We start from the raw sequence: 12,490 nt of genomic DNA, 5'->3' as shown, positions 1-12,490 counted from the left end.
TTTGATGAAGATAAGGTCAAGTCGTAATGGCTCATCATTATTTCTATATCTGTTGTTTTGCTGTGTCATTGTATTCTCCATAATCATATTAAGCAATATATTTCCCCAGGAACTTTCACCTCCCTCAGTTGTCAGTTCCTCCCAGCATGCTTCTTTACAGTTAGTCATTAAAGGCCTTTTTCCAGCAGCAAGATGTCTTAAGTGTTATGATCACCTTTATATTGGCGGTAAGTGGGTTGCTCCTCTCTGTGACCCTCTGTAAGGTTTTCTTCACTAGATCGGTCTAAACATTATCTTCTGATGAGTTCTGTGTCACTAAGTTCATTCATTACATCCTTTCTGGATAAATAATTTGTGATGCTCCCACAGCCATCTTGGCTGTGGGGAGTGTCAGTCATAAGCTGCTAAAGACAGTGTAGACTGGTGTCTGGGAACAGATTAATCCATTTTACATTGATTCCTATGGGGAAAATAGTTTAGGTTTTCAAACATTTTGGATTTTGAATGACATTCAGGAATTAATTAAGTTCGAGAACCAAGGTTTCACTGTGTGTGTGTGTGTGTGTGTGTGTGTGTGTGTGTGTGTGTGTATATATATATATATATATATATATATATATATATATATATATATATATATATATATATATATATATATATATATATATTAGAAATGTTTCTAATAAAACCCATATTAAAGGGTAAAAAAATGAGTGGGAAGTTGCCCTGTGTATTTGTAATTTCTATGAAGAGGTTTTATGATTTAGTTATATTTAAGAGTTATTGAAAATTGTGTACGTGTACTTTTAAGTACCATCCACTTCATCATGTTTTCCTTTTGCATCAGATTTTTTTTTCTCCACCAGTAGAAGACTTCTGTTTTCATTATTTTCAGCTCTATATCCCCACTATACTTCTTGTTCCTATCTTCCCATTTCCTGTGTCTCCCCACTAAGGGCTGTGGTGGTGTTGCAGGAGGGTGAAGCGCACGAATAAGGAAGAAAATATGTGGGACTGTAGTGTCTGCACCTACCGAAACTCCCCAGAGGCCTTCAAATGTCTTATGTGTGATGTACGAAAAGGAACATCCACAAGGTGAGTCTTTAGCTTGATTTACTTCCAAGTGACTTCTCTCTTTCTAGTAATCTTACCTGTGTTCTGAAGCTGTCTTCTTGATATTTTACCCATATAAGTACAATAAGACCTTAGAACCTCAACATTTGGGATATCATAACATTAGTGTCTGAATAGGAATTTGAATTATAGTAAATCTACTCTTTACTGAGCATTCAGGTGTGCCCTCTTGTGGAGTTCATCTGACCTATGGTATGTGGCTGTGGCCAGTCACCATATAACTTTGACAAAGTCCGAAAGCAGCGGTCAAGTGTCATGGTATATACACTTAAGTCATTGGTATTATTCTCCAAGAAATGAAACATTCATTGTATTTTACCTCCTTAATATGGAAACAGATTTATTCAGATTAATCTTGAAGCAATAAATAGTTGATGTATTAGACAGGAAGATTGTGACTGACTTGGCAGAACAGTGGACAGGAGAATACCCAAGAAGGGCCATGCCTAAACACTTAGTACAGAATAGATATACTATACTTCAGAAGATACCGGATTTTCAATAAAATAACAACATTGATTTTAACAGTATCAATACAGTATATACATTACTTAAGAAGAATCATTGTTAAAAAGTGCCCATTTTATTACATTTTGAGTCATTTTTTTAAAGTGTCCCAGTTCAATAGGTAATTGAACATATCATCCCCTACTTGTGAAGGTTAGGTAGCTTTATGGCAATTCTTTCTCATCCTAAAAGAAAATTAATTTTGATATCCCTTCCATGCAAAAAAATATGTTTTTGTTCAGTTTTCTTTTAGTATAACAAGGATAAATGAAAAAGGTCTTAGAAAAATAATTAAGCTTTATTGTGTATGAAATTAGATTGTAAGGACGTGTTTACCTGAAGAATTAAGCTTTATACAAGTATTGGCTCTGTGAAAGAGCTTATCTTTCTTTAGTAATTTTGGCAAAGATTAAAGTAAATAGTTTTTTTAGAGAAGATTATGACTGGGGTTGAAACTGATCTTTCAATATGATCCTGAAAGCTAAATAGACCCTAAACAATAGCTATGAAAAGTAGAGAGTTTAGCTCAGAAAGTTATGGCTGTGGTTTATTGGAACTAAAGAGAATTAATCAGACATGCAATATCCTGACAAATGCAACATCCAGACATGCTGTGGATAAATTAAGATTGGACTGCTTTCTGTATTAAGCATTCAGGAACTACATCTCAAACTTGAATCAGAAAATTTCTATCAGAGTATGCATACTTGTTAAACTTGAATCATGAGCCTGAGGTTTAGAGGGGGGTTACCAAGAAGGTTGGCAGCCTTGATACACATTTTTCATACCCAATATTTGGGTTGTATAGTAATGAGCAACAAATCAGAAAAAGAGTGTGTGAGTGAAGGTGAGGGAGAAGGAGAGCTGGGCAACTGTGGGAAATGTATAGGCAATAGGAAATGTACACAGTCAGTCCAAAAAAATGTGTAAGTGATGACACTACTGGGCAGTGGGGAAAATGCAGGTTGGTATGGTAGGCAATGTGTGTGTGTGTGTGTGTGTGTGTGATATGTGATGTGATGTGATGTGATGTGATGTGATATGTGATGTGATGTGATGTGATGTGATGTGATGTGATGAGCTGCACTGTATGAGAAATTAATTGGTGTCAACCCATGAGAAATCAAGTCTATGAAAGTTGAACCCATAAACATTGAGGGCTGGGTGTACTAAGTTTGTTGGTTTGTTTTTATTTGCTGGCTGTACTAAGTTTGTTGGTTTGTTTTTATTTATTTGTACTCCTCCCTGAAAATTATTAAAGAGGATTTTTTTCAGTGTCATCTGTTTCCACACCTACTTTAATAACTTTTCAACATCATCCCTAATAGTATAATTCTGTCATTGTGCCTTAAATTTTTATGTACACACATTCTGCTCTCTTACAGTTTCTACATGTTTGTCAAATGCCAAAGTGGAAGTATAAGGTCTTGTAGCTTTTGTACCAAATTGTGCTGTTCACTTGTTCCATACTGTCCCCCAATTTATCATTATTCTGATAATTGCACCTGCTTTCCATGAGTGTAGCATTACCACTCATTTCTTCAAAGATGATTCCCTCTATAATATATGCACACACAAAAACAATAATTGAATGATTAATTTCACATACTTCCATTACAAAATTATTCTTTGAGATTGAATAATGCTAGCTTGCTTAACAGGAAGTGTCTTATCATTATTGTAATGTAGTAACCCATCCTTTAGTTGTGCCTTGTGCCACAGTTAATTCTTTTCTAGCCTGCAACTGGAGTCTAAGAATCTTTCCTAACTCATAGCTGATCTTGTTGGTGATTGGTGTGTGGCTCAATGAACCACTCTCCACTTAGTGCAGATGGTGCCTTCTCTACACTTATGAGGTTTATTTATCTTTTCTCTGTCTCCTTTATATTGTATAATATTTTATTTACTTTTTTTTTTAATCACTGGACAGAAGAATAATATCACAGATGTGTTGATAAAAAAAGTAAAGAATAAGAAGCAGGTTGAAATGAGACGGAGTTAAACATTTTTACGTTGCATTGTTTTCTGCTGCTTTTTTATGGAATTATGATTAAAATGTAAATAAATATAGTGGTCTATGATAAAGTTACTTCCTATCCTTCCGTAATGTCTTACCTAAAATCTGATAAAACTGAAGCCCATTTTGTTAGGTTTTCTGTAAGGCAGAAAGGAAGTATAGGAAACAACTTTTTATCCCACTGTGAGGACAAACATGCACACAGCCACTGTTGTCATGCAGAAACATCTTGAGATAAAAATCTGCTTACCACCCTTCCTTCTAAAATCTGGCAGCATCATCTTTTTCAGAAGTTCCTTCATCACTTACCACAGTTTTTATTTATATACCCATGAAAAAACAGCAGAAAACAGTATAAACATTATCAGTTACATGCATGACATGAACTAGCCTTATCTAAATTATTAATTACCAGTATTAACCTTTTTTGACCCATTCATAATCCACTGCTCTTCTGTCCAAAGAAAAATACTATGCAAAATAAGGAAGATAGAGGTACCAAAGTGTTCATCTGGAAAGTTTGAGAAAGAAGGGGATATAGATTTCTAGATTTTCTAGCTTTCTGGAACACAGAGTATAAAATAATCAATCAGTGAAAATAGAAAAGAAAATTGTACTAACAACATACACATCAATGAACTTATAATCAGTGAGCTGAGGAGTAAAATCTGAGATGAAGGGATAAATGGCCAGATTATCAAATAACCTCTTCCTTCTTCCTGCCACTCTTTGTTTATTATCAGTTACAAGGAAGCTCCTTGAGCAATGCATGAGGGGCAGAAAAACAAACTAATAGCACTCCTTTATGAAGAGTGGCCCAGTACCACCCCTTCACTGACCTCATCGCTTATTTCATGCTAGATTACATTGTTTTTCCATGTTATTGTATTAGTAATTGATTATAGGATCAAATAAGACTTTCTAGGCATCATATGAAATTTAATGGAGGAGGCAGTAGACACCTGCCGAAACGATAATTACTCCCAGTGAGGTCTAAAGCACTGTTCAGGGGATGCTGTGAACTTATCATTAAACCCAGCTGTGACCTCACTGAACGTTTCCCTTTGTGTCTCACAACACAAGGGGGTAGTCACAGCCTGCCCTCTAAAGACAACTCTCTCCCTCCACACAAAACTACAAGCACCTAATAACACACACACCCTTCACTCAAAAATTTTAAAATCATGGCGACTCCTACACCAGCCTCGGAGTCCCCATCTGGGGAGGGGACCATAAATGTCCCCAGGTCGGACTGCCTTTCTGTCGACGACCCTAAGTGTCTTGACACCCCCCTCAACTTTTTCTTCATTAACTTCTGCAACATTCGCGGTCTAAGATCTAATTTTCAATCTGTAGAACACCACCTCTCCTCTTCTAAACCTCATCTTCTTTTCCTCACTGAAACTCAGGTGTCTGAGGCAACTGACAGTAGCCCCTTTTCTGTTCCCTCCTACTTTCTCTATCCTCATTTTCGATCCAAAGCTGGATGCTGCGTTTATGTGCGCAATGACTTAACCTGCTCTCGTGCCCACGCTCTTGAATCTTCCGAGTTTTCCACCATCTGGCTATGACTACAGAGTCATTCTCATACTAAATTTATCTGTGCTGTATACCTCTCTCCTAACTCCTCTGACTATAAGAAATTCTTTGACTACTTAACTTCCAAAGTGGAGCACATTCTGACCCTCTTCCCTTTTGCAGAGATCTCCATTCTTGGAGACTTCAATGTTCACCACCGGCTTTGGCTTTCCTCTCCCTTCACTGACCATCCTGGTGAACTAGCCTACAACTTTGCTATCCTCCATGACCTAGAGCAATTGGTGCAACACCCTACTCGTATTCCTGACCGTCTTGGAGATACGCCCAACATTCTTGACCTTTTTCTGACCTCTAATGCTTCTGCTTATGCTGTCACCCTTTCTTCTCCGTTGGGCTCCTCCGATCACAATCTCATATCTTTATCTTGTCCTATCACTCCAATCCCTCCTCAGGATCCCCCTAAGCAAAGGTGCCTCTGGCGTTTTGCCTCTGCTAGTTGGGGGGACCTGAGGAGGTATTTTGCTGATTTTCCTTGGAATGACTACTGCTTCCGTGTCAGAGACCCGTCTTTGTGTGCTGAGCGCATAACAGAGGTGATAGTGTCTGGCTTGGAGGCGTACATTCCTCACTCTTTTTCTCATCCTAAACCTTCTAAACCTTGGTTTAACACAGCTTGTTCTCGTGCTATACATGATAGAGAGGTGGCCCACAAAAGGTACTTAAGCCTTCCATCACCAGAATCTCATGCACTTTATATTTCTGCCCGGAACCATGCCAAGTCTGTTCTCCAACTAGCCAAAAACTCCTTCATTAACAGAAAATGTCAAAACCTTTCAAGATCTAACTCCCCTCGTGATTTCTGGCATCTAGCCAAAAATATCTCCAATAACTTTGCTTCTTCTTTCCCTCCTCTACTTCAACCAGATGGCACCACTGCTATCACATCTATTTCTAAAGCTGAACTCTTTGCTCAAACCTTTGCTAAAAACCCTACCTTGGACGATTCTGGGCTTGTTCCTCCCTCTCCTCCACCCTCTGACTACTTCATGCCACATATTAAAATTCTTCGTAATGATGTTTTCCATGCCCTCGCTGGTCTAAACCCTCAGAAGGCTTATGGACCTGATGGGGTCCCTCCTATTGTTCTCCGAAACTGTGCCTCCGTGCTTGCACCTTGCCTAGTCAAACTCTTTCAGCTCTGTCTGTCAACATCTACCTTTCCTTTTTGCTGGAAGTTTGCCTACATTCAACCTGTTCCTAAAAAGGGTGACTGCTCTAATCCCTCAAACTACCGTCCTATTGCTTTAATTTCCTGCTTATCTAAAGTTTTTGAATCTATCCTCAACAGGAAGATTCTTAAACATCTATCACTTCACAACCTTCTATCTGATCGCCAGTATGGGTTCCGTCAAGGCCGCTCTACTGGTGATCTTCTGGCTTTCCTTACTGAGTCTTGGTCATCCTCTTTTAGAGACTTTGATGAATCTTTTGCTGTTGCCTTGGACATATCAAAAGCCTTTGATAGAGTCTGGCACAAAGCTTTGATTTCCAAACTACCCTCCTACGGTTTCTATCCTCTCTGTAACTTCATCTCAAGTTTCCTTTCTGACCGTTCTATTGCTGCTGTGGTAGACGGTCACTGTTCTTCTCCTGAATTTATTAACAGTGGTGTTCCTCAGGGTTCTGTCCTGTCACCCACTCTCTTCTTATTATTCATTAATGATCTTCAAACCAAACTTCTTGTCCTATCCACTCCTATGCTGATGATACCACCCTGCACTTTTCCACTTCTTTTCATAGACGTCCAACCCTTCAGGAGGTAAACATATCATGCAGGGAAGCCACAGAACGCCAGACTTCTGATCTTTCTAAAATTTCTGATTGGGGCAGAGCAAACTTGGTATTGTTCAATGCCTCAAAAACTCAATTCCTCCATCTATCAACTTGACACAATCTTCCAGACAACTATCCCCTCTTCTTCAATGACACTCAACTGTCCCCCTCTTCTACACTGAACATCCTCGGTCTGTCCTTTACTTATAATCTGAACTGGAAACTTCACATCTCATCTCTAACTAAAACAGCTTCTATGAAGTTAGGTGTTCTGAGACGTCTCCACCAGTTTTTCTCACCCCCCCAGCTGCTAACTCTGTACAAGGGCCTTATCCGTCCATGTATGGAGTATGCTTCACATGTCTGGGGGGTTCCACTCATACTGCTCTTCTAGACAGGGTGGAATCAAAAGCTTTTCGTCTCATCAACTCCTCTCCTCTAACTGACTGTCTTCAGCCCCTCTCTCACCGCCGCAATGTTGCATATCTAGCTGTCTTCTACCGCTATTTTCATGCCAACTGCTCTTCTGATCTTGCTAACTGCATGCCTCCCCTCCTTCCGCGGCCTCGCTGCACAAGACTTTCTTCTTTCTCTCACCCCTGTTCTGTCCACCTCTCTAACGCAAGAGTTAACCAGTATTCTCAGTCATTCATCCCTTTCTCTGGTAAACTCTGGAACTCCCTGCCTGCTTCTGTATTTCCACCTTCCTATGACTTGAATTCCTTCAAGAGGGAGGTTTCAAGACACTTATCCACCAATTTTTGACCACTGCTTTGACCCTTTTATGGGACTGGCATTTCAGTGGGCATTTTTTTTTATTAGATTTTTGTTGCCCTTGGCCAGTATCCTTCCTACATAAAAAAAAAAAAAATACATTGCAGGAAATATTACTTATCACTTTGTTGAAGAAAGGCAAAGCAATTCCCACTTGTCCTGGGCAAGGCTGTCACCAGCCAGCCCTGGTCCCCTGCCCTTCCTCCCCCACCAGACACAGGAATAGGGTCCTTATCATCTTTCAGCTCAGCTGTTAATTGTAGAGTTTTTTGAGTTTCTTTTTGCACACCTGTTATTTAATTGCTTTCTGTTTCATTTTTAGAATATAAATATGGATTTTATATATGTTTATTTCTTTGGTTGTTTTGAAATGATGGTCAGAAAATCCCAGGATGGTATTGGCTGGCAGGAATGCTACCACCACCAACCTCATTATGATGGATTAGCTTTACTATTGTGTTTTTAAGAACATATCCCAATCTTATAGCTAGGGAGCAGTTTACTGCAGCTCTTCCTTACTCATGTCCTTTTTTTTTTTTTTTTTTATGTAGGAAGGACACTGGCCAAGGGCAACAAAAATCTAATAAAAAAGAAAATGCCCACTGAAATGCCAGTCCCATAAAAGGGTCAAAGCAGTGGTCAAAAATTGGTGCATAAGTGTCTTGAAACCTCCCTCTTGAAGGAATTCAAGTCATAGGAAGGTGGAAATACAGAAGCAGGCAGGGAGTTCCAGAGTTTACCAGAGAAAGGGATGAATGATTGAGAATACTGGTTAACTCTTGCGTTAGAGAGGTGGACAGAATAGGGGTGAGAGAAAGAAGAAAGTCTTGTGCAGCGAGGCCGCGGGAGGAGGGGAGGCATGCAGTTAGCAAGATCAAAAGAGCAGTTAGCATGAAAATAGCGGTAGAAGACAGCTAGATATGCAACATTGCGGCGGTGAGAGAGAGGCTGAAGACAGTCAGTTAGAGGAGAGGAGTTGATGAGACGAAAAGCTTTTGATTCCACCCTGTCTAGAAGAGCAGTATGAGTGGAATCCCCCAGACATGTGAAGCATACTCCATACATGGACGGATAAGGCCCTTGTACAGAGTTAGCAGCTGGGGGGGTGAGAAAAACTGGCGGAGACATCTCAGAACACCTAACTTCATAGAAGTTGTTTTAGCTAGAGATGAAATGTGAAGTTTCCAGTTCAGATTATAAGTAAAGGACAGACCGAGGATGTTCAGTGTAGAAGAGGGGGACAGTTGAGTGTCATTGAAGAAGAGGGGATAGTTGTCTCGAAGGTTGTGTCGAGTTGATAGATGGAGGAATTGAGTTTTTGAGGTATTGAACAATACCAATTTGCTCTGCCCCAATCAGAAATTTTAGAAAGATCAGAAGTCAGGCGTTTTGTGGCTTCCCTGCGTGACATTTTTACCTCCTGAAGGGTTGGACGTCTATGAAAAGACGTGGAAAAGTGCAGGGTGGTATCATCAGCGTAGGAGTGGATAGGACAAGAAGTTTGGTTTAGAAGATCATTAATGAATAATAAGAAGAGAGTGGGTGACAGGACAGAACCCTGAGGAACACCACTGTTAATAGATTTAGGAGAAGAACAGTGACCGTCTACCACAGCAGCAATAGAACGGTCAGAAAGGAAACTTGAGATGAAGTTACAGAGAGAAGGATAGAAACCGTAGGAGGGTAGTTTGGAAATCAAAGCTTTGTGCCAGACTTTATCAAAAGCTTTTGATATGTCCAACGCAACAGCAAAAGTTTCACCAAAATCTCTAAAAGAGGATGACCAAGAATCAGTAAGGAAAGCCAGGAGATCACCAGTAGAGCGGCCTTGACGGAACCCATACTGGTGATCAGATAGAAGGTTGTGAAGTGAAAGATGTTTAAGAATCTTTCTGTTGAGGATAGATTCAAAAACTGTAGATAGGCAGGAAATTAAAGCAATAGGACGGTAGTTTGAGGGATTAAAACGGTCACCCTTTTTAGGAACAGGTTGAATGTAGGCAAACTTCCAGCAAGAAGGAAAGGTAGATGTTGACAGACAGAGCTGAGAGTTTGACTAGGCAAGGTGCAAGCACGGAGGCACAGTTTCGGAGAACAATAGGAGGGACCCCATCAGGTCCATAAGCCTTCCGAGGGTTTAGGCCAGTGAGGGCATGGAAAACATCATTGCGAAGAATTTTAATAGGTGGCATGAAGTAGTCAGAGGATGGAGGAGAGGGAGGAACAAGCCCAGAATCGTCCAAGGTAGAGTTTTTAGCAAAGGTTTGAGCAAAGAGTTCAGCTTTAGAAATAGATGTGATAGCAGTGGTGCCATCTGGTTGAAATAGAGGAGGGAAAGAAGAAGAAGCAAAGTTATTGGAGATATTTTTGGCTAGATGCCAGAAATCACGAGGGGAGTTAGATCTTGAAAGGTTTTGACATTTTCTGTTAATGAAGGAGTTTTTGGCTAGTTGGGGAACAGACTTGGCATGGTTCCAGGCAGAAATATAAAGTGCATGAGATTCTAGTGATGGAAGGCTGAAGTACCTTTTGTGGGCCACCTCTCTATCATGTATAGCACGAGAACAAGCTGTGTTAAACCAAGGTTTAGAAGGTTTAGGACGAGAAAAAGAGTGAGGAATGTATGCCTCCATGCCAGACACTATCACCTCTGTTATGCGCTCGGCACACAAAGACGGGTCTCTGACACGGAAGCAGTAGTCATTCCAAGGAAAATCAGCAAAATACCTCCTCAGGTCCCCCCAACTAGCAGAGGCAAAATGCCAGAGGCACCTTCGCTTAGGGGGATCCTGAGGAGGGATTGGAGTGATAGGACAAGATAAAGATATGAGATTGTAATCGGAGGAGCCAACTCTATGTAGGTAAAGTGAATATATTGCTTAATGCTGATGAGGCTGCAGTGAAATTAGGGATTGGTGGGCTTCACTTGAAAACATCCCCATGTCTGCCAACAGAAGGCCTTGCATGATATTTTCTGCTAAACCTAGTATATCAACATATCCCATATTATATAAATATGAATCACAGAATATTTTCCATTATTTCAATATATGTAAAATGCATTAATTCTCTACTTTTCAAAGTTTGCATGAGTACCAACACAATAATGAACACCCTCTCACAGGGAGAAACAGAGGAGAGTGTCTGGTAATACCTTGACAGGAAGCATCTTCTCTTGAAGACTCTGAGGAAAGGGGAAGAGGTAGATTGATATAGTATGGCTGAAAGTTTCTAAAGTCTCCCCATCCTTAGTTAGCTATGCCCACTAATCCTGAGTTTGTAAGTCACTCCACAAGAATCACCAGGTGTTGCTCGCCCTCATCTCAAAATTCACATCACTGCGTATGGTGGCAGCAGTGGCTGCAGCCCGCTCATCTCACTAAACTTGCATCACTGTGTATGGTGGCAGCAGTGACTGCAGCCCACTCGTCTCACTAAACTTGCATCACCATGTATCGTGGCAGCAGTGACTGCAGCCTGCCCTTTGCACTAAACTCGCATCACTGTGCATGGCAGCTGCTGCATTTCACCCTTCTCACTAAACTTATCTCAATGTGTATGGCAGCAGCAACTTACCCCTCTTCTCACTAAACTCTCATCACTGTGCATCACTGTGGCAGCAGCCTGCCCTTCTCCCCCCATAAACTCACATCACTGTGTAGCAACAGCAGTGGCTGCACCTCGCCTTCTCACTAAACATGCATCACTGTGTATGGTAGCAGCAGCAGCGCCATGCTTACTCTCCTAACACTAGTATTACCCTACTCCACATTATGAACTTTACCATGGCTTGTTGCAGCCCGTTCCCTTGTTAAGCTTTAATTTCACCACATTAGTCTGTCTTTGAAGCAAACTGACCCCTCACATTAGATACAATTCACATATGTTTTAAGTTAGCAGTGACCTGACTATTTGAAATTAACAGTTACAGTGGATGGTAGAGTTGAGACAGGTGAAGTACAGGGTGAAGGTAGTTTGAGAAGGATCTTTAAACATAGGATATTGGATATGAATGTAAAGGTTATATGAGTGGTGCCCATTGTCTTGTATGGTGTTGAAACATGGGACATGGAAGTAGTGGAGAAAAAATGGTTTAATGTAATGGAAACAAAGTGTTTGAAGAGTATGTGTGGAGTAACATGGAGGAATAGAATAAAAAAAAATTAGGAGATAAGAAAGAGCTGGTGTCTTGAGAGAGTTGGCTGGATGGGCAGATCAGTGGGGATGTGGAGAGAATGGAGAACAGATGTGCTCAGTGAAAGGTTAAGAAGAAAGCCATGGTTGAACTATGTGAAGAGAGCACTGAATGATTGTGGAAGGACTGTGCAACAAACAAGATTGATTGTGTGTGATAGAGGTTAATGAAAAGCAACAGTGGTGGGTGCATGAAACTTATGTGGTTTTGTGGGTACACTTGGTGAAACCCACTGGTGTATGGATCCAGTTTTGGTGTGGAGCACTTGATAGGAAATACCCCACGTCTGCTGGGATCCTAGGATTGGAATGGGTGCAGTGTGGGGAACAATCTTGATTTGAAGGAGCATGGGTAAACTAATGTATGCTGTCAGGCCTTGCTATGGAAGTATGTGTCTAGCTGTGCTATGGCTAAGCTTCTTAGATGTAGAATATATGGTGGTCCACAAGAATATCCCTTTCACCAGGGTTTGATGAAGCTAAGAGTGTGAA

The 12,490-nt window shown here is 40.6% G+C and overlaps 1 protein-coding gene across 7 annotated transcripts in view; it reads left to right on the top strand.

Moving 5' to 3' along the window:
- LOC135103722 (RING1 and YY1-binding protein A-like) overlaps window positions 1-12,490 on the top strand; it is an 82,473-nt gene that overhangs the window by 43,286 nt on the left and 26,697 nt on the right. For 5 of the 7 annotated variants that reach the window (XM_064010354.1, XM_064010357.1, XM_064010355.1 and 2 more), the window contains one exon: window positions 976-1,095. The exons of 1 other annotated variant lie outside the window; for it this stretch is intronic. In XM_064010354.1, the coding sequence (XP_063866424.1) occupies window positions 976-1,095 (120 nt within the window). Of the gene's footprint in view, window positions 1-956; window positions 1,096-12,490 lie in introns of all 7 variants that reach the window. One more of the 7 variants, XM_064010356.1, reaches the window with a different exon arrangement.

Source organism: Scylla paramamosain, chromosome 9 (assembly GCF_035594125.1).
Source record: "Scylla paramamosain isolate STU-SP2022 chromosome 9, ASM3559412v1, whole genome shotgun sequence".
NCBI lineage: Eukaryota > Metazoa > Arthropoda > Malacostraca > Decapoda > Portunidae > Scylla > Scylla paramamosain.
This window is presented reverse-complemented; position numbering and strand designations above follow the sequence as displayed.